This window comes from Salvelinus alpinus, chromosome 3 (assembly GCF_045679555.1).
Source record: "Salvelinus alpinus chromosome 3, SLU_Salpinus.1, whole genome shotgun sequence".
Classification (NCBI taxonomy): Eukaryota; Metazoa; Chordata; class Actinopteri; order Salmoniformes; family Salmonidae; genus Salvelinus; species Salvelinus alpinus.
In genome coordinates this window covers 53,639,383-53,662,756 of record NC_092088.1, presented here as the reverse complement: position 1 = coordinate 53,662,756, position 23,374 = coordinate 53,639,383, and the positions used below count along the sequence as shown (strand labels likewise).

The window sequence follows — 23,374 nt, the reverse complement described above, 5'->3', positions numbered from 1 at the left end:
CGTACCTATATCTCTTCATTTACAGCTGCCCTCGCCGTCTGTTTTTTTCCCCATCTTCTTTTTTTGAAACTCTGATATGTTTTACAGCCTCGAGTGGTCTTGTCTTCATCAAAAGTGATGAGAGCGAATCTGAAACGTCAGGAAAAAAATCTTGTTTTGATTCTTTGGTTTTTTTCTGGACACATTGCAACTCTCATTCCTCATTTGCCCCATGTCTGGGAAGCATCTCTATCCTATGTTGAATATTGAAATATATCTCTATCTCTCTCTCTCTCCCCATTCTCCCGGCGAAGCAAAATCTGAGGGCTAATTAGTCCAGAGACACCAGTGGAACGGAAGAACCCACCCCGGGCCACGTACATCCCCTACTGATCTTTGAGAGTACACACACACGTACGCACACACACAAAACAAAAACTAGAGCTATGGAAAAGCTGAGGCAACAGCTGAAATACCTCAATATGATAGAATGTACTGGAATGTATAAGCCTGTTAAGGGCTAATGATTTGGATCTTTGACATTACAAGAAGTCATTATTTCTAAATTTCCTCTTGACAAATATCATACGCTGTGGCTAATATTCCCCACATCAAACCTCTAACATACTTTATTTTTCCCCTAACTTTACTTCTTTCCGACTATTCCATCCCCCTCCCGTTCCTTTTCTAATTTCTGATCCCTTCCCTCCATTATCCCTCGTTCCCTTCCCTGGTCACGGCGTCTCACACTAAGCTTCCTCGCCTTCCATCATCTCTTTTCCATCTCTTCCGTCTATCATAGTATCCCACTGTCTCTGTGAGTCTTTCTCCATCTCTCTTTCCCACAGTAATTGGATGCTTGATCCATGCGACACGTCCTCTTGGTTCTTAATGAGCCCCTCTCTCCTCAGGCCATCCCCATACAGACACTAACGGGGCAGCCAGGTCTCATAGACATTTATTGCAGGCCCTTTCTCCACACAGATGAATGTACAGTGACCGTCACAAAACAGATGTCATAAATCAAAAACAAACACAGTACTGAGTGTGACAGTTAGGGGAGTATGATGCCGGAAGTGGAGAAAAGTGGATCATCTTTGATGCTTATTATTGTAGATAGCAGTGATAAACAGATGCACATGTAGACAAGCGAGAGGAGATGTGTTGATATCCAGGTCAAAGGTGGTTGTCGGTCTTCATGGGACACAGCTTACCGGATCCCATTTTCATAGCTGTCAGAGAAAGAAACATTTGCTGTAATTAAATCATTTCCTGTAATCAAATTTTGTTCAATTAAAGATGAAACACACGACACACTAGGATCTACACGTAATGTAGCATCATTTAGATAGTGAGGGTAAGTGATTGCACCCACACATGAAGTTGTGGAACCAGATCTCTGAGCGATCCACCAGACAGGAGATCCATTCATGCAGGGTCACCTTACTGTTCTTGTTATGGTCACATGACCTGTATACAGAGAATATACATAAACAAACATATAGGTCTACTGTTGCAAATACACACACACAAGCACACACACAAACACGAAGGGCAAATTAAGCATACAAACACAAAGGACATATGCAAACAAACACATCTGCATACAATATGCACAGACTGACATTTGTCTTCACCCACAAAGAAACATTATCTTTGAAGGGTACCATTTCCATTTGTGCTAATCCACACACAGAGGGAAGCTCAGTGGGTAATAAACATTATCATTGCTGGGAATGGCTTGACATTGAGCCGGCCAGCCCCACTCCCACAAAACCTGTCACTGTAGACTGGCAGCACACACACAAGATTTACGACTGAGGCGGGAGTGGGGGAGGGGAGAGAGAGATGGAGAGAGGGAGATAGAGAGAGACAGAGATTGAATAGACATAGTAGGGAGGAAAGAGAGCGATTATGACATGGGTTATGGAGGAGGAAGTGATAGAGGGATGGAAGAGATACATACATTGTCATCCTACAAGAAACATGGTATAGAGGAGATGGACCCGCTGGCTGCCCTCTAGGCTACAGAGAGCTGGTAGTCCCATCCACCAAACGACCAGGTGTGAAACAGGGAAGGGACTCAGGAGGTATGCTAATTTGGTATAGAGCAGACCTAACTCACTACATTGAATTAATCAAAACAGGAACATTTTACATTTGGCTAGAAATTCAAAAGGAAATGATCTTAACAGATAAAAATGTCCTCCTGTGTGCTACCTATATTCCCCACTAGAATCCCCATGCTTTAATTAAGACAGCTTCTCCATCCTGGAGGGGGAAATCAATCATTTCCAGGCCCAAGGACATGTACTAGTCTGTGGCGACCTAAATGCCAGAACCGGACAAGAACCTGACACCCTCAGCACACAGGGGGACAAACACCTGCCTGGAGGTGACAGCATTCCCTCCCCCATATGCCTCCCTAGGCACAACTATGACAACATAACCAACAAAAGCGGGTCACAACTCCTGCAGCTCTGTCGCACGTTGGGTATGTACACAGTCAATGGTAGGGTTCGAGGGGACTCCTATGGTAGGTACACCTATAGCTCATCTCTTGGCAGCAGTACTGTAGACTAATCTATCACTAACCTCAACCCAGAGTCTCTCAGGGCATTCACAGTCAGCCCACTGACACTCCTATCAGACCACAGCAAAATCACAGTCTACCTGAACAGAGCAATACTCAATCATGAGGCATCAAAGCCAAAGGAACTGAGTAATATTAAGAAATGTATAGACGGAAGGAATGTAGTGTGGAAACCTATCAAAAAACAATTAGGCAACAACAAATTCAATCCCTTCTAGACAACTTCCTGGACAAAATGTTCCACTGTAATAGTGAAGGTGTACATTTGGCAGTAAAAAATGTTAAGAGTATATTTGACCTCTCAACTTCCCTATCTAATCCAAAAACTTAAAACAGAAAACCAAGGAAAATGAACCACAATGACAAATGGTTTGATGAAGAAATTGAGAAACCTGTCCATCCAAAAACAGAGTGTCATGCCCTGACCTTAGTTCCTTTTTTATGTCTCTATTTTGGTTTGGTCGGGGCGTGAGTTGGGGTGGGCATTCTATGTTTTTGTTCTATGTTTTGTATTTCTATGTGTTTGGCCTGGTATGGTTCCCAATCAGAGGCAGCTGTCTATCGTTGTCTCTGATTGAGAACCATACTTAGGTAGCCTGTTCCCACCTGTGTTTGTGGGTAGTTTTCTGTTTAGTGTTTTTTCACCTTTCAGGACTGTTTCGGTCGTTCTTTGTTATTTTTGTTATTTCAGTGTTCATTTAATAAATATGGACACGTACCACGCTGCACCTTTGTCCTTCCAACAGCCGTTACACAGAGATCCAGAAAACCTGAGTCTATGCCTTCACTATGGTGCATCACTAAAACAATAAAGAAATACACTATGGAAAAAGCAGGAACAGCACGTCAGAAATCAGCTCAATGTAATTGAAGAATCCATAGACTCTAACCACTTCTGGGAAAATTGGAAAACACTAAACACCACAAAGAATTATCTATCCAAAATGGAGATGTATGGGTAAACCACTTCTACAATATTTTTGGCTCTATAACAAAGAACAAACAGCAAAAACATATACATGATCAAATACAAATCCTAGAATCAACTATTAAAGACTACCAGAACCCACTGGATTCTTCAATTACCTTGAATGAACTACAGGACAAAATAGAAACCCTCCAACCCAAAAAGGCCTGTGGTGTTGATGGTATCCTCAATGAAATGATAAAATACACAGACAACAAATTCCAATTGGCTATACTAAAACTCTTTAACATCATACTTAGCTCTGGCATCTTCCCCAATATTTGGAACCAAGGACTGATCACATCAATCCACAAAAGTGGGGACAAATTTGACAAACCTGTGTTTGTGGGTAGTTGTTTTCTGTTTAGTGTTTTTTCACCTTTCAGGACTGTTTTGGTCGTTCTTTGTTATTTTTGTTATTTCAGTGTTCATTTAATAAATATGGACACGTACCACGCTGCACCTTGGTCCTCTCCTTCCAACAGTCGTTAATGAACTACCCACCACCAACGGACCAAGCAGCGTGGAAAGAAGGAGGAATGGACATGGGAGGACATTCTGGACGGGAAGGGATCCTACACATGGGAGGAGATCCTGGCTGGAAGGGATCGCCTCCCATGGGAACAGGTGGAGGCAGCCAGGAGAGCAGAGGCAGCAGGAGAAGGGAACCAGCGGTACAAGGGAACACAGCTGGCAAGGAAGAGGCAGCCCCAATTCTTTTGGGGGGGGCACACAGGGAGTGTGGCGGAGTCAGGTTGGAGACCTGAGCCCACTCCCCGTTCTTACCGGGGCGAGCATGTGACTGGTCAGGCACCGTGCTATGGGGTGATGCGCACGGTGTCTCGGCCGAGCATCCACAGGCCGGTGTGCTCGGTGCCAGCGTCCCGCATTTGCCGGGTGGAAGCTGGCATCCAGCCAGAACGGGTGGGGCCAGATCTGAGCTCGAGACCGCCAGTGCGCCTCCACGGCCCAGTGTATCCGGTGCCTCGGCCAAGGAAGAGGCCTCCTGCATGTCTCCCCAGCCTGGTGAGTCCTGTGCCTGTGCTAAGCCCTAACCCTCCTGCATGTCTCCCCAGCCTGGTGAGTCCTGTGCCTTCTCCCAGAACCAGGCCTCCTGTGTGTCTCTCCATTCCAGTGATGATCCAGGGCACGAAGCCTCCAGCGATGATCCATGGCAAGAAGCCTCCAGCGATGATCCATGGCAAGAAGCCTCCAGCGATGATCCATGGCAAGAAGCCTCCAGCGATGATCCATGGCACGAAGCCTCCAGCGATGATCCATGGCACGAAGCCTCCAGCGACGCCCTCCGGCACGAAGCCTCCAGCGACGCCCTCCAGTCCGGAGCCGCCAGCGACGCCCTCCAGTCCGGAGCCGCCAGCGACGCCCTCCAGTCCGGAGCCGCCAGAGTCGCCCTCCAGTCCGGAGCCGCCAGAGTCGCCCTCCAGTGCGGAGCCGCCAGAGTCGCCCTCCAGTCCGGAGCCGCCAGAGTCGCCCTCCAGTCCGGAGCCGCCAGAGTCGCCCTCCAGTCCGGAGCCGCCAGAGTCGCCCTCCAGTCCGGAGCCGCCAGAGTCGCCCTCCAGTCCGGAGCCGCCAGAGTCGCCCTCCTATTCGGGGTCCGCTGCAAGGGTCTCCAGTCCGGGGTCGGCGGCGAGGGTCGCCGCTCCAGAGGCGCCACCTAAGTGGGCCAAGACTAAGGTAGAGTGGGGTCCACGTCCCGCGCCAGAGCCGCCACCGCGGATAGATGCCCACCCAGACCCTCCCCTATGGGTTTAGGTTTTGCGGCCGGAGTCCGCACCTTTTGGGGGGGGTACTGTCACACCCTGACCTTAGTTCCTTTTTTATGTCTCTATTTTGGTTTGGTCGGGGCGTGAGTTGGGGTGGGCATTCTATGTTTTTGTTCTATGTTTTGTATTTCTATGTGTTTGGCCTGGTATGGTTCCCAATCAGAGGCAGCTGTCTATCATTGTCTCTGATTGAGAACCATACTTAGGTAGCCTGTTCCCACCTGTGTTTGTGGGTAGTTTTCTGTTTAGTGTTTTTTCACCTTTCAGGACTGTTTCGGTCGTTCTTTGTTATTTTTGTTATTTCAGTGTTCATTTAATAAATATGGACACGTACCACGCTGCACCTTTGTCCTTCCAACAGCCGTTACACAGAGATCCAGAAAACCTGAGTCTATGCCTTCACTATGGTGCATCACTAAAACAATAAAGAAATACACTATGGAAAAAGCAGGAACAGCACGTCAGAAATCAGCTCAATGTAATTGAAGAATCCATAGACTCTAACCACTTCTGGGAAAATTGGAAAACACTAAACACCACAAAGAATTATCTATCCAAAATGGAGATGTATGGGTAAACCACTTCTACAATATTTTTGGCTCTATAACAAAGAACAAACAGCAAAAACATATACATGATCAAATACAAATCCTAGAATCAACTATTAAAGACTACCAGAACCCACTGGATTCTTCAATTACCTTGAATGAACTACAGGACAAAATAGAAACCCTCCAACCCAAAAAGGCCTGTGGTGTTGATGGTATCCTCAATGAAATGATAAAATACACAGACAACAAATTCCAATTGGCTATACTAAAACTCTTTAACATCATACTTAGCTCTGGCATCTTCCCCAATATTTGGAACCAAGGACTGATCACATCAATCCACAAAAGTGGGGACAAATTTGACCCCAATAACTACCATGGGATATGCGTCAACAGCAACCTTGGGAAAATCCTCTGCATTATCATTAACAGCAAACTCGTACATTTCCTCAGTGAAAATAATGTACTGAGCAAATGTCAAATTTGGCTTTTTAGCAAATTATCGTACAACAGACCACGTATTCACCCTGCACACCCTAATTGACAAACAAACAAACCAAAACAAAGGCAAAGTCTACTTATGCTTTGTTGATTTCTAAAAAGCCTTAGACTCAATTTGGCATAAGGGTCTGCTATACAAATTGATGGAAAGTGGTATTTGGGGAAAAACATACGACATTATAAAATCCATGTACACAAACAAGTGTGCAGTTAAAATAGGCAAAAAACACACATTTCTTCCCACAGGGCCGTGGAGTGAGACAGGGATGCAGCTAGAGCCAACCTCTTCAACATATATATCAACAAATTGGCAAGGGCACTAGAAAAGTCTGCAGCACTCGGCCTAAACCTACTAGAATCTGAAGTAAAATGTCTACTGATGATCTGGTGCTTCTGTCACCAACCAAGGAGGGCCTACAGGAGCACCTAGATCTTCTGCACAGATTCTGCCAGACCTGGGCCCTGACAGTAAATCTCAGTCAGACCAAAATAATTGTCTTCCAAAATAGGTCCAGTCGCCAGGACCACAAATACAAATTCCATCTAGACATATCAGCGCCACAGGTAACTTCTACAAAGCTGTGAACGATCTGAGAGACAAGGCAAGAAGGGCATTCTATGCCATCAAAAGGAACATACATTTGACATACCAATTAGGATCTGGTTAAAAATACTTGAATCAGTTATAGAACCCATTGGCCTTTATGGTTGTGAGATCTTGGGTTTGCTCAACAACCAAGAATTCACAAAATGAGACAAACACCAAATTGGGATTCTGCATGCAGAATTCTGCAAAAATATCCTCAGTGTACAACGTAAAACACCGAATAACGCTCGCAGAGCAGAATTAGGCCGATACCCGCTAATGATCAAAATCCAGAAAATTTCTACAACCACCTAAAAGGAAGCGATACCCAAACTTAACAAAGCCATCACCTACAGAGAGATGAACCTGGAGTAGAGTCCCCTAAGCAATCTGGTATTGGGGCTCTGTTCACAAACACAAACAGACCCCAGGACAGCAACACAATTAGACCCAACCAAATCATGAGAAAACAAAAAGATAATTATTTCCAATGTGTCAAGTAATTAACAAAAAAACAAAGCATACTAGAATGCTATTTGGCCCTAACAGAGAGTACACAGTGGCAGAATACCTGACCACAGTGACTGATCCACATTTAAGGAAAGCTTTGACTATGTATAGACTCAGTGAGCATAGCCTTGCTATTGAGAAAGGCCGCCGTAGGCAGACCTGGCTCCCAAGAGAAGACAGGCTATGTGCACACTGCCCACAAAATTAGGTGGAAACTGAGCTGCACTTCCTAACCTCCTGCCAAACGTATGACCATATTAGAGACACATATTTCCCTCAGATTACACAGATCCACAAATAATTCGAAAACAAACCCGATTTTGATAAACTCCCATATCTACTGGGTGAAATACCACAGTGTACCATCACAGAAGAAAGATTTGTGACCTGTTGTCACAAGAAAAGGGCAACCAGTGAAGAACAAACACCATTGTAAATACATCCCAAATGCATGTTTATTTGTTTTCCCTTTTGTACTTTATATATACAGTGTTGTAACGATGTGCAAATGGTTAAACTCAGCAAAAAAAGAAATGTCCCTTTTTCAGGACCCTGTCATTCAAAGATAATTCGTAAAGTTCCAAATAACTTCACAGACCTTCATTGTAAAGGGGTTAAACACTGTTTCCCATTCTTGTTCAATGAACCATAAACAATTAATGAACATGCACCTGTGGAACGGTTGTTTAGACACTAACAGCTTACAGATGGTAGGCAACTAAGGTCACAGTGTCAGGACCCGGTGCGAGAAACAGTCACTAAATTGGCAGAACCCAGAAGATGAGGCAGACACAGCAGTACTAGAGATGGTGGTTTAATAAAAAATAGATATCTTCCAAAATACAAAGAAAATCCACAAAGTGGTAAAAACAGCAAGGGAAAAACAAACCTCAAAAGACTAATACAAAATACAAAAGAACAAAACCAGAGAACCTCTGGAAAATCCAACAAGAGAAAAATATATGTTCACAACAAGGCTTGGGCTGGGGCTGGGTGCTAACATACAAACACTGAGCAAGGAACTGAGGAACACACAGGGATTAAATACTAACAAGGGAACGACATACAGGTGCAAACAATAATTAGAGCAAGGGAAAAACAAAAGGTACAAAAAAGGTGCAATGGGGACATCTAGTGACAAAAAAACAGAACAGTCCTGGCCAAAACCTGACACACAGTTGACCTAAGGTCACATGAAAACTTAGTACACTAAAGAGGCCTGTCTACTGACTCTGAAAAACACAGAAAGAAAGAGGCCCAGGGTCCCTGCTCATCTGCGTGAACGTGCCTTAGGCATGCTGCAAGGAGGCATGAGGACCGCAGATGTGGCCAGGGCAATAAATTGCAATGTCCATACTGTGAGACGCCTAAGACAGCGCTATAGGGAGACAGGACGGCTGATCGTCCTCGCAGTGGCAGACCACGTGTAACAACACCTGCACAGGATCGGTACATCCGACCATCACACCTGCAGGACAGGAACAGGGTGGCAACAACAACTGCCCGAATTACAACAGGAACGCACAATCCCTCCATCAGTGCTCAGAATGTCTGCAATAGGCTGAGAGAGGCTGGACTGAGGGCTTGTAGGCATGTTGTAAGGCAGGTCCTCACCAGACATCACCGGCAACAACGTCGCCTATGGGCACAAACAGGACTGGACTGGCAAAAAGTGCTCTTCACTGACGATTCGCAGTTTTGTCTCACCAGGGGTGATGGTCGGATTCTCATTAATCGTCGAAGGAATGAGCGGTACACCGAGGCCTGTACTCTGGAGAGGGATCGATTTGGAGGTGGAGGGTCCGTCATGGTCTGGGGCGGTGTGTCACAGCATCATCGGACTGAGCTTGTTGTCATTGCAGGCAATCTCAACGCTGTGCGTTACAGGGAAGACATCCTCCTCCCTCATGTGGTACCCTTCCTGCAGGCTCATCCTGACATGATCCTCCAGCATGACAATGCCACCAGCCCTACTGCTCGTTCTGTGCGTGATTTCCTGCAAGACAGGAATGTCAGTGTTCTGACATGGCCAGCGAAGTGCCCGGATCTCAATCCCATTGAGCACGTCTGGGACCTGTTGGATCGGAGGGTGAGGGCTAGGGCCATTCCCCTCAGAAATGTCCAGGAACTTGCAGGTGCCTGGGTGGAAGAGTGGGGTAACATCTCACAGCAAGAACTGGCAAATCTGGTGCAGTCCATGAGGAGGAGATGCACTGCAGTACTTAATGCAGCTGGTGGCCACACCAGATACTGACTGTTACTTTTGACTTTCCCTTTGTTCAGAGACACATTATTCAATTTCTGTTCGTCACGTGTCTGTAGAACTTGTTCAGTTTGTCTCAGTTGTTGAATCTTGTTATGTTCATACAAATATTTACACTTGTTAAGTTTGCTGAAAATAAACACAGTTGACAGCGAGAGGAAGTAAATTTTTTTGCTGAGTTTACATAATATGACATTTGTAATGTCTTTATTCTTTTGGAACTTCTGTGAGTGTAATGTTTACTGTTCATTTGTATAGTTTTTTTTCTCACTTTTGTATAGTATCTACTTCACTTGCTTTAGCAATGTTAACATATGTTTCCCATGCCAATAAAGCCCCTTGAATTGAAGAGAATGATGAGTGGGGAGGGGGGTTGGTTGGTTAGTAGAGGGAGAGCGGGGCTCAGAGGAAGGCTGATTGGCACAGAGGATCTGTTAAGGATGGGGTGCAGAGAGCACATGTGAATGGGATAAATGACATGACGAGGTGAGACATTTTAACCCTCTACATTCAGGAAATCATTTGACATTCCATTTACAAATTGGTTTAATTGCCCCAAATGTCAAATTTTTCCATAACATTCTCAATATATCAGTTCAATTGATAAGTATTTTCTTTATTGATTGAGATGAAATTATATTGATAGTTGGCAACTGATAAAGACAGTAATGAACATGGTGGGGATTTGTATCTATCATAATTTGTATGTGGTGCATAGAGGAGAAGGGAAATGTGAAGTCTAGTGTGTATTCAGAGTGGGGCTCACTGGAAGAAGAAGTTAGCACATTGCTCGAGAGGCATCCTCTTGTAGCGCAACTTCCTCAGGTCCCTCTGACTCAGCTTCCCGTCCTTGTTCTTGTCCAGCAGGGCAAACCTCCGCTACACCATTCAGGAGAGGAAAGAGAGGTAACATCTCAGCAGAAGAATATTAAATGACAAAAATGTGCCGTTCATGCCCAGGTTCTCCTATTTGCCAATAACTTTAAGGAGGATGAACAGAGTGGGAGGGAGGAGGAAGGAGGACAACGAGAAGGTTAAGGATGTGGTTAGTTGAATAGATAAAGGAATGGCGAGAGGACAGGAAGGCAGGGATGGGGATATAATATTACCACCCAGTTAACTTTCTTATTGAATAATTGAGTGATTATTGACAGTTTATTTATACTGGGGTTCCTGTAAGCCCCCTCATTCTGAGTTGTGGAAGACCACACAATAAGCTAAACAGGAGCTTGTTAACCTTAGCAATTTAACACCACAACACAACTCATAGTGCTCTTCATGCCCTTCAATATAGTTCATGATAAGTGTAATCAGGTGCAGTAGCGCTTGGGTAGAGCTAAATCTTGCAAACACTGCAACCCTCCAGGACCATAGTTGCCAAGCCCTTTTCTTCTGTCTTGTCTGTTACCTGGGCTAGGTGGGTGCGCTGGGCATGGCTCAGGCAGCTCTGGGGCAGGGCGTAGGGGGCATAAGACTTTCCCATACGACTCAATAGGAGGAACCAGTCCATTAGGCGGTATGGGAATTGGCCATACTCCTCCTCTGTGCAGTTTGTCTTGGGAACTGGGAAACAAACATAAGAAAGCATGAAGTGGGAACTGGACTTGAATAAGGCTTATTATGTAGGTACAGTACTGTGAATGAGTTTGTGTGTCCTACCAAGACAGGGCCCTATATGAGCCAGTCCAATGCGACGTCTCTTGCGGCAGGCTTCTCTATGCAGCAGACACTCGTTCCCATAGGTCTTTCCCAGAACACTGCACACTGGTGCCCCCTGCCTGTACACACAAATCATTACACGTGTAATGAATAAAGCTTACTTTTCCTTATTGATCAAAACAGTTTGCGCATATATTTTGACACATTTTGTGATGTTTTTGTTCATTTTGGTGTTTTGCAGTTTTTTTGGGGGCTGTTCGAGCACACAACATTTTTTCTTGAGGCATGCTGAAGTTCGATAGCCGAAGTCTACGCCCCTTCGCCAGTGATTGGTCAACAGTAGGGATTCATCAATAAAGTGTTTGCTGTCATTCAATGACAGATGACTTGTTTTCAAGCAATTATTTTCACTTGAGAAATACTGCACCAAACATCTTAGTTAGATTGCGTGACTAAGACCTGGAAAAAATTCTAAATATTGACCAATTTCTTGATCTATCTTAGGTTGATTCTGACTATTTTGAGGAAGTGTTACTGTAAGGGAGGACGGGGACGAAAGTTACTCAGAGATTGATAGAGCTAGAGACAACATTGTTTTTTTAATGACAAAAAACGTATACATGTCCTCGACCATTAGCAACTGTAATTCCATTTCTGGGGTAAATTAGTTGAAATTAAATAGACCGAGAATAGAACTCCCGCAAAGTTACTTTTGTACCTGCTGGCAGGGTGAGAGTAACACAGCCTTGGGACGGAAGTAACAGCTATCTCCATGATTCTGGTTTGTAATGGTCATTAACCTTCAGCAAATGTACTATCAGACATAATTTAATGTTTGTGTCGATTTGAATAGTTAATACAATAGGTTCGTAATTTATGAAAAGGAGCCATGCGTCAACATCGCAATGTTGTGCAACCACAATATTTTGCCTTACAATATTAATCGGTGTAATGCACCTGTCTTGAATACAACTGAATTACGTTTGTGGTGTGGCCCTACCGTGGGCAGGTCTTCGGACACACACACTTTGGGACGAGGACTTCGTTGTCCTGCACCACTTGGCACCAGGAGCCCATTGGACTGTGACACTTCAGCAGCTCACACAGTTGGACTGGGACATGGGGAGGGAGGGAGAAATGGAGAAACAGTGGAGGAAGTGACTGTCACTAGGCTTTAAATATTAACTGAGTTTGTGCATGAATTTAATGTTGGATATAAACCAACTAGGACAAAGTTAACAACGATGGCAGACTTGTCTCACCTGGGTCCACTCTACCCAGGTATGGTCTCAGACTGTCCTCAGCCTGCCTTTGTTTGCGCTGGGATCTTCCTCCCTGAACAACACATAGAATTCAGGAGCAAAAAGAGACAGACAGCTCTGTTATCAGTTTGTAACATTGAATAGACCCTGAACATGCGTTTGTCTTTTCATGCTGTGATCTTTGAGGCCGCTGTACTAATACAGCATATTTTAGGCCCTATCCACTCAACATGAGTTGATAACTTCAATTGCTGTGTTCTGGAGAAAAACTGTTTTATTGAATTATATTTTAGGTGGTTGGGTTCTCAGACAAATAGAGGCCAAGCAACAGTCAGAGCCTCTCCCAAATTATTAGATGTCTCTTCAACCATAATAAATATGCACATGCCTGCCTGTCTAAATAAAATAAAATTGTATTGTATTTTACTTGTCACATGCTTCATAAACAACTGGTGTAGGCTAACAGTGAAATGCTTACTTAGGGGTCCTTCTTCAACAATGCAGAGTTAAAGATAAAAAATAAAATAGAAATAGTGACGCGAGGAAATACACTGTAAATAACGAATAACAATGACAAGTAAAAATAACATGGCTATATTCAGGGAGTACCAGTGCCGAGTTGATGTGCGAGGTAATTGAGGTAGTTATTTGCATATAGGTAGGGTTAAAGTGACTGAGCAATGGGATAGATAATAGACAGTAGCAGCAGCATGTAGCCATTTCATTAGCCATTTAGCAGTCTTGTTTAGCCGTCTTATGGCTTGGGTGTAAAAGTTGTTTAGGGTCCTGCTGGTTCCAGACTTGGTGCACTGGTACTGTTTTCCGTGTGGTATCGGTGAGAACAGTCTATAGCTTGGGTGGCTGGAGTCTTTAAAAATGTTTTGGGCCTTCCTATTACACCGCCTGGTATGGAGGTCCTGGATGGCAGGGAGCTCCGCCCCAGTGATATACTGGGCCGTACTCACCACCCTTTGTAGTGCCTTGCGACCGGGTGTCTTGCTGTTGCCATCAGTCAAGATGCTCTCAATGGTGCAGCTGTATAACTATTTGAGGATCTGAGGGCCCATGCCAAATCTCAGCCTTCTGAGGGGGAAGAGGCACTTTCCAGTGCTGCATTTGTAAATCGGGAGGTGCCAGAACAAAAAGTAAGCGTGAGAAGGGGGTGACCTGGGGAGTTCTGAGGTACCAGAATGCATGAAAAAAAAAATATATAAAAATCATCTCTATAGTAAAGCATTGCATGCATATCATCTCATTTGTGTAGTGGCATAGAACAGTAGAGTAGAGGCACTTACAGAAGTTGCACATATGGGGAACATTTTTAGTAGCCTAGGGTGCGGGAAAAATGGGACCTTTTATAAATGCATTTCATTCAAATCTACATAATTTTACATGAATGGAGACTTTGGCAGAGTATTTTTTAATACCGCACATACGATCGAAATGGCAGGGTACTTTGACACTGACAAACTGAGAATCTGAAATCAATAAAAACGACCTTCCATCAATAGCCTTGGCCCAGGTGTGTGGAGACACATATTGTAGGCTACAATATGAGAAGGAAATTATAGTCCTAAAAATGCCGATGGCTGATGGCTCCTGCCAAAAAGCCTATTTCTCACTTGTTTTACTTTGTAAAACAATATTTGGAAGTTGATCAAATATTTAGGTAGCTTACAGCATAGAGTATTCTCTTTTCAGCAGGAGCCATTTGCTTTCCAACCTGTGTTTTCCCTCGATTGAATTTGAAATATTGCGAAAGGCGTGTTTTGTCTGCATGCTGTTTTTTTCGAAGACAGATTTGTCGCACGCTCCCGACTGTAGACTATTCCTGTTATTGGGCTACAATCAACAGCTAGGTTATTTTTTTAAAGAAGCTATTGATCTGCTGTTGCTAAATTATAGGCCTTCTCATGGTGTAGTTGCCTATTCTGAATAATTTAATGTATTTCTGAACAGACAGCAGTAATTATATACTTTTAGCAAATGTATTTCAATTTATCAGGGGTGCTGCAGTTCCTTCAGAACCCTTCGCACAATTCTATAAGGAAATACATGATGAAGTGCAATGCTGGAGAGATGAGAGTTGCAGGCTCATTTCTATCAGAGCAGTGAGGGAGAGAGATCATATAAAGTGCATCTCATTCTAGCTGTGTGAGAGCTTCTCACACAGCCACAGCCAAGTGTTGGTCTCAATCATAGGTTACAATGTTGCGCAAACAATAAACCCAGGCAGGCCCATCCTGAATCAACCTTTACAATATTAGGCCCCGGCTGAAAATCTACTTTCTCACGTACATTTTTTGTGGGTTTGTGAATATTAACGGCAGAGGAATTTATACATTGCAAAAACAGAAAATTATTTTTCATGCCACGAGAGGTACCGGATCCAGCCAAATAGGTTCCGGTGTTGTGCGGAAAAGCTCCCCCCCTGCCAGAAATAAACCCCCATCAATTCTTCATTGCTGCGACTTGCTTGAACGCACACACACTCAATTCTTCATTGATGCGACTTGCTTACTAGTTTAAATTTCTGATCACGTTAGGCTGCTATTCATTTAAAAAAATTATGTTGGTTAATCGCGGGGCGGCACTAATAATGTCTGCAGTTTTCGGTTTGGCTATTTGTTTCAAGTGTATTAGTCTATAAATAAATCTCTTTGCCAAAATCCGTCATCTCTCCCATGTCTTATTCGACTAATACTTGTTCTGAAATGTTTATTACTTGCCTACATTTTACTCCCTCCTATATGTTTAAAATAACACACATACATTAATTACTCATTTCGGTTGCCTATCCTGATGTGAAGTTTGTTCGAAAGAAAATATTTGACTCTGATGTGTGCCACAGAAAGTATTTGACTCTAGCCACAAAATTAAGGAAATTAGAAGGGAGGGGGGGATTTCGGCAAGGCTATTTTCTTGCCTGCCGAAATCCCCCCCGCCCCTTCTATTATTGGACTGGAAGGCCTGGCAAACTTCATAATCATTTTGGTAGCTCATGGTGAACAGTGGTGTGTGCCACAGAAAGAATTTGATTCTAGTCATAAAATTAAGGAAATTAGAAGGGCGGGGGAGGATTTCGGCAAGGCTATTCTCTTGCCTGCCGAAATTTCCCCCCCTCTTCTATTTTTGGATTGCAGGGCCTGGCACACTTCATAATCATTTCGGTAGATCATGTTTACCAGTAGTGTGTGCCACAAAAATAATTTGACTCTAGCCACAAAATTAAGGAAATTAGAAGGGGGGGGGGGGATTTCGGTAAGGCCTGCCTGCCTTCTATTTCAGAATCATTTTTGGTGACCTATCATGCCCTCTGATTTGTGCCACAGGAAGTATTAGACTCTAGTCACAAAAGGAAGTGGTTATTTCAGCAATAATTGTTTTCAGAGCCCTTTACTGTTCTCTCTACCCATCACTCAATCCCCCATCCCATCGTGCTTTTCCCTTTATGGCTTTTCCTACATTTTCTTTCAACTTTTTAATAATAATAATAATAATAATAAATCTAAAATTTGTACTCTGGGCAAAAAATAAAGTTCAAATATATAAGTCAACATGAGTGCATATACATAATCACAGTAAACTGTTATAAGAAGAGAAAGAAATTATATAAAAAATTAATGTATAATAGTATAATAAACAAAACTATGACTGAATGTGCCTCCATGAAGAATCCCCTCCCCAAGTGGTCCCTTCGCCCTCAATAGGACACCCCCATTACCTCCACCATCCTCATCAACCTCCCCCACCCCTCAACCACAAAACACAATAATGATAATAATAATAGAAATTGAAACACAAAAAATATATACCAAGATATATATACACACATATGTACAGTACGTATACAGATTCACAGGACACTCAACTTCTCTTATCTCTTTTCCTACATCAGATATGCAGGTGATATTTCCACCTGGATGACATTACATAATCAGCAACACAGAGATGCTCTTCATCCGAGGGAATGCCTGCCCATGCTCAGATGTTAGATATTCAGAGATGATCACGTCATTTACATTCCAGCCATTGTCAGCTCCAGATTTGACTACTTCAACTCACACCCTGCTGGAATCCCTGCATTCTCAGATTCCCATCTGTTATTATTCTCTATATTGTAATCAATAAAGTGTTTCAAAATTCTGTACTTTTATTAACATAAACAGTTGAAGTCGGAAGTTTACATACACTTAGGTTGGAGTCATTAAAACTAGTTTTTCAACCACTCCACAAAATTCTTGTTACGAATCCCGCCGAAGATGGTGCCTCTTCCCGTTCGGGCGGCGCTCGGCGGTCGTCGTCTCCGGCCTACTAGCTGCCACCGATCCCCTTTTCTGTTTCATTTAGTTTTGTCTGATTTGTATCACCTGTTTTGTGTTTAGGTTTATTGTGGGCTATTTAAACCCAGTTGGCCCGCCGACTTTTGTGCGGGCTTGTTTTTCTGTTTGTGGTGTCGTATTTTCTTGTGGTGTCTGTTCCATGTGGATTTTGTCCTGTTTGTTTTGGACTGTACTTGACGCGCCCTTGTATGTGTGGCGTAGCCGTCTCGTTATATTCTTTTGGAATATTAAATCCACTTGCTTCTCACTACCCTGCTCTCTGCGCCTGACTCCATCACCACTTTTGGAATTGTGACAATTCTTGTTAACAAGCTACAGTTTTGGCAAGTCGGTTAGGACATCTACTTTGTGCATGACACAAGTAATTTTTCCAACAATTGTTTACAGACAGATTATTTCACTGTTTCACAATTCCAGTGGTTCAGAAGTTCACATACACTAAGTTGACTGTGCCTTTAAACAGCTTGGAAAATTCCAGAAAATGATGTCATGACTTTAGAAGCTTCGATTCAGCTAATTGACATCATTTGAGTCAATTGGAGGTGTACCTGTGGATGTATTTCAAGGACTACCTTCAAAGTCAGTGCCTCTTTGCTTGACATCATGGGAAAATCAAAAGAAATCAGCCAAGACCTCAGAAAAAAAATTGTAGACCTTCACAAGTCTGGTTCATCCTTGGGAGCAATTTCCAAATGCCTGAAGGTACCACGTTCATCTGTACAAACAATAGTACGAAGTATAAACAACATGGGACCACGCAGCCGTCGTACCACTTAGGAAGGAGATGCGTTCTGTCTCCTAGAGATGAACGTACTTTGGTGCAAAAAGTGCAAATCAATCCCAGAACAACAGCAAAGGACCTTGTGAAGATGCTGGAGGAAACAGGTACAAAAGTATCTATATCCACAGTAAAATGAGTCCTATATCGACATAACCTGAAAGGCTGCTCAGCAAGGAAGAAGCAACTGCTCCAAAACCGCCATAAAATAAGCCAGACTACAGTTTGCAACTGCACATGGGGACAAAGATCATACTTTTGGAAGAAATGTCCTCAGGTCTGATGAAACAAAAATAGAACTGTGGCCATAATGACCATCGTTATGTTTGGAGGAAAAAGGGGGAGGTTTGCAAGCCGAAGAACACCATCCCAAAAAGCATGGGAGTGGCAGCATCATGTTGTGGGGTGCTTTGCTGCAGGAGGGACTGCTGCACTTCACAAAATAGATGGCATCATGAGGAAGGAAAATGATGTGGATATATTGAAGCAACATATCAAGACATCAGTCAGGAAGTTAAAGCTTGGTCGCAAATGGGTCTTCCAAATGGACAATGACCCCAAGCATACTTCCAAAGTTGTGGAAAAATGGCTTAAGGACAACAAGTCAAGGTATTGGAGTGGCCATCACAAAGCCCTGACCTCAATCCTATAGAAAATTTGTGGGCAGAACTGAAAAAGCATGTGCGAGCAAGGAGGCCTTCAAACCTGACTCAGTTACACCAGCTCTGTCAGGAGGAATGGGACAAAATTCACCCAACTTATTGTGGGAAGCTTGTGGAAGGCTACCCGAAACATTTCACCCAAGTTAAACAATTTAAAGGCAATGCTACCAAATACTAATTGAGTGTATGTAAACTTCTGACCCACTGGGAATGTGATGAAAAAAATAAAATCTGAAATATTATCATTCTCTATAATATTATTCTGACATTTCACATTCTTAAAATAAAGAGGTGATCCTAACTGACCTAAGACATGGAATTTTTACTAGGATTAAATGTCAGGGATTGTGAAAAACTGAGTTTAAATGTATTTGGCTAAGGTGTATGTAAACTTCTGACTTCAACTGTATGTTCAGATCATTCCTGAGAGAGAAGGGGCGTAATATCTCCAGATGGGCGTGTGGTACCCTTCCTCACCCATGCCAACTAGATGTTACTTCTTGTGGGGTCTTTGCCTTGAAAGTAAGTTTGAGAGTATAAGTAATGCACAATTAACCTACTGAAAATATACTGACTAAAAGGTAAAACAGCACTGTCAAATTATAGCATAGCTGTGTCGTTGTATACTTGCGAATTATAATCTTAAGTGTAACAATTTTGTTATGGAAAACTGAAATGCCCATCACATTTTTTCCCCAGTTTGCTGAATGTGTTCTGAAGGAGGAGTCGATTGTCTTTTCAAATACGGACAAAGATGTTACCATCATGAGAGAAGAAATAGCAGTCACTCTCCTCCAAAACACTAGTATGTTAATTTTCTAATTTAATATAATTATAGATTAAAAATAATTATCTATAGGTTATCTTTGATCAAATGACTAGATGGCCACTAAAACACATGTATTTAAATCATTTTGTTACAAAAAACCAATACTATTCCCTTGTTCCCTGTTTGCTCAGAAAAATACATGTAAAGATGTATAGACTACTTGATATTATGTTTTGCTAGATGACCTGAGCCAACTGTGCCACTTCTGTAGGGAGGTGAACAATAATGAGGAAGACACTAACGGTGTAATTGCTTGTTCACTTCTAAAAGGCACATTTTTACGAGTACAAACTTGTATAATCAGTAATATTTCTAGAGATAGTATTATCCACTTTGTCTGATAATGAAATAATTGTAATTCAAGAAAATGTATTTAAAGTTTTAAATATATAAAATAATTTCATCATAAATTTCTGATTGGTTGTGACTGCTGCCCACGATGGTTCCACCTGTCCTGTATGAAAACCATCCCATCATTGGAGGATTATGTCTGCGCTGCCTGTGAGGACTAGGTTAGGCTTGAGTTCCAGGCGACGGTATCACCTGGAAAACTTTCCGTAAAATGTGGACTAAATGTTCAGTCGAGCTGTTGCAACTTTCCAATTTGTTTATGTTATTTATTGTCTTTTTATATTTTATTTATTGTCATTTATATCATATTATGCAAAGATTTACATTTGTATTTCCTATTTAATGTTTGTTAACAAACTAACTTTGTGATGTTTTTGTGTTATTGTGTGATAATATTTGTGTATTATCTTAAATTTCTTAAAAATTACAAAATCTTTCTAAAATAAATGTTTATGTTTCTTTATACTCTAATTTTGCTTTCTGTGGCACACACTACTGGTTAACATGAGCTACCAAAACGATTCTGAAGTGTTCCAGGCCTTGCAGTCCCAAAATAGAAGGGGGGGGGGGGGGGGGGGATTTCGGCAGGCAAGAAAATAGCCTTGCTGAAACCCCTCCTTTTAATTCCCTTAATTTTGTGGCTAGAGTCAAGTACTTTCTGTGGCACACATCAGAGTCAAATATTTTCTATAGAACAAACTTCACATCAGGATAGGCAACCGAAATGAGTAATTAATGTATGTGTGTTATATTAAACATAGAGGGAGTAAAATTTAGGTAAGCAATAAACATTTCAGAACAACTATTAGTCGAATAAGACACGGGAGAGATGACGAATTTTGGCAAAAAGTTATTTATGGACTAATACACTTGAAACAACAAGCCAAACCGAAAATCTGCAGACATTACTAGTGTCTACCCCGCGATCAAACCGACAAAGTAATTTAATGAAACGCAGCCTAACGTGATCATAAATCTCAACTAACAATCAAGTCGCAGCAATGAAGAATTGAGTGTGTGCGAGTTTCGCGAAGGGGGGGAGAGTTCTGGCAGGGGGGAGCTTTTCGGCACAACACCTGAAACAAAACAGTCCAAAATGGAGAGGTGCTGGATCCCGGCAGGATGTGTGGACCATATGAATTCCTTAGTGATGTGGACACCGAGGAATTTGAAGGTCTCAACCCGCTCCACCACAGCCCCATCAACATTATCAGTCTGCCACTGATAATAAATAAAAAATATTCAAGCCAATCCAGTGTCCATAAGTTATTTCACTTTATATATGGAAGCTATGTAGATTGATGACTTTTTTTGGAGTATATGGAAGCTTGACTGGCACAGAACAGCCCCCCACCCCTGAATCTATCCTCAATCTACTACCAGGGTCTTTGTAGTCTGAGCCAGACCCACATCTGCCCTGAACATATGCTCCATTCTAATGAGAAACAGGTGTATTGTGACCCAAAATTCTGGAGCCTCAGCTCCCAAAGCCCAATTTAACACAAATGTATCACCCTTTAAACTCCAACTCAATTCCATTTCAATAACAAACAGATTTACCTCCATCTAATTCCAAAATGTGGGACCATTTCTCAATGTGTATGCTACAAGCTTTCCTACTTCAGTAGGCCAAAATATTTTTCCTTCTGTTGTTTTGACATGCCAAGTGATTTCCTCAGCTGTACACACGTTTACCTGGTGCCTGGCTGGATATTAAAGTATGCATTGACTTCTATGAACAGTCCTCAATGTATAACAGTCCCACCTTTCCGTACCGCCTGGGATGGAAATATACATTTCTCAGGTTACCAGGGGTGTATTCAGTGAGATGAAACATTTAGAACGCTGAAGATAAATATGTAATGAATAGAGCTTACAACATTTAGTATTCTACATGACAGACCATAGACTGTGACAGACAGACAATCATATTGTATGTTCTCTAACCTTCTGTAACATTTGTCTGAACCTTCTGTAACATTGTACTCTTTTGAACAGGTCCCAGCCTCCTAATGTAATGAGGAGAAAGGTTATACTCACCATGGCCAGGTCAGGGTGAAAGGTCAGGACCAGCAGGCAGAGCAGGTTCATAGTCAGGTGCATTGTGGTCAAGATGGCAGGCTGACCGCGGGAGAAAGGAGTTTCTAACAGGTCAATTCATCTATTATACCACTTGTATATCAAATGAATGAAATAAAAAATATAAACATTCAAACAATATCCTTTTATATGATTTTTATGCATACACTGTAAAACAACCGAAGTTACAGAGGAGTGAAAGACAAATACAACTTTCAGATTGTCAATTTATCCATAAATGCTTGGATAACAGACACATATTTCTTACTTATCTCCTTCCCTAATGCAGCTTATTTATTGTAATTTCCCTCCATTATTTACCAGCCATTCCAATAATGTAGAATAAAACAATGAAGCTCTGTCAGAAGAAAGCAATAATTTCCCATTACTGTACTGTAGGAGCCAGATTGAGTTACATGGAGAGGACATTAGACATCAACAGAGGAAGTCATTATATGGAACAAGTCATGTTCCTCCACTGCTTCAAAAATCTTACCAGTTTCACTTGCTTCTGTCCTCCGTTGCTATTCCCCTTGTTCTCCTGCGTCTTGCCAGCTGCATAGCTTTTCCTCTCCTTTTCACACACTTTTTGAAGGTATCTGTTTTTATGGTCCAATTCTGCTCCCATACTTTCTCTCTCCTTTATTTGATTGTCTATTTTTACATTTTCACCTTATCTGCCCCTCCTCCCTCCTTTCTGCCTCCTCCTCTTACCGAAATGTTCCCTCACTTCAGTTCACATTATTTCCCTGTTGAGAGGCCACATCAGCAGACCCAAAATACTCAGAGCAAAATACTTCAGTCATTAGGCAGTCAATCAATTAGACAAAAACAGAAAATGCTATTCAAGACATAGGTAAAGGTAACTATTGTGAGAGAGTGTATGAATAGGGCTTAACTGTACCTATGATGTAAAAAGAGGAAGCGAGTGAGTGAATGAGTGAGAGAGATGGGGGAGAGCAAGAGACAAAGAGACAAAGAGACAAAGAGACAGAGAGACAGAGAGACAGAGAGACAGAGAGACAGAGAGAGAGACAGAGACAGAGACAGAGAGAGAGACAGAGAGAGAGAGATATTTATTAGCTGAGCCCATGTGTTCTCTGGGCCTGTAAATATGTCTGTGAACGAGTGCCAACCTCAATGAGAACCAGTTTCCCTTCCTTACAAACCTGTCATCGTGCACACCTCAAATACACCGCAGAGGTGAATGGGGATAATAGCAACTTTTGTATGTTCAGTGTTGTGAAAGAATGAAGCCCATAGTAATTACTATCCTCCATTTTCAGAGAACCTCATACAGTGAGGGAAAAAAGTATTTGATCCCCTGCTGATTTTGTACGTTTGCCCACTGACAAAGAAATGATCAGTCTATAATTTTAATGGTAGGTTTATTTGAACAGTGAGAGACAGAATAACAACAACAAAATCCAGAAAAACGCATGTCAAAAATGTTATGAATTGATTTGCATTTTAATGAGGGAAATAAGTATTTGACCCCTCTGCAAAACATGACTTAGTACTTGGTGGCAAAACCCTTGTTGGCAATCACAGAGGTCAGACGTTTCTTGTAGTTGGCCACCAGGTTTGCACACATCTCAGGAGGGATTTTGTCCCACTCCTCTTTGCAGATCTTCTTCAAGTCATTAAGGTTTCGAGGCTGACGTTTGGCAACTCGAA

The 23,374-nt window shown here is 42.4% G+C and overlaps 1 protein-coding gene across 1 annotated transcript; it reads right to left on the bottom strand.

Annotated features, from left to right (window-relative positions):
- Positions 1-920: 920 nt before the first annotated feature.
- On the bottom strand, positions 921-22,455 carry LOC139570929 (SPARC-like). The gene is made up of 9 exons (XM_071393264.1): positions 22,194-22,455; positions 21,659-21,739; positions 12,656-12,728; positions 12,394-12,505; positions 11,394-11,512; positions 11,143-11,297; positions 10,501-10,613; positions 1,355-1,449; positions 921-1,211 (listed from the first exon to the last, which is right to left on the bottom strand). Exons 1-9 carry the CDS (start codon positions 22,323-22,325, stop codon positions 1,156-1,158), a joined length of 936 nt encoding a protein of 311 aa, XP_071249365.1. The 5' UTR covers positions 22,326-22,455; the 3' UTR covers positions 921-1,155.
- Between the last annotated feature and the right edge of the window lie 919 nt (positions 22,456-23,374).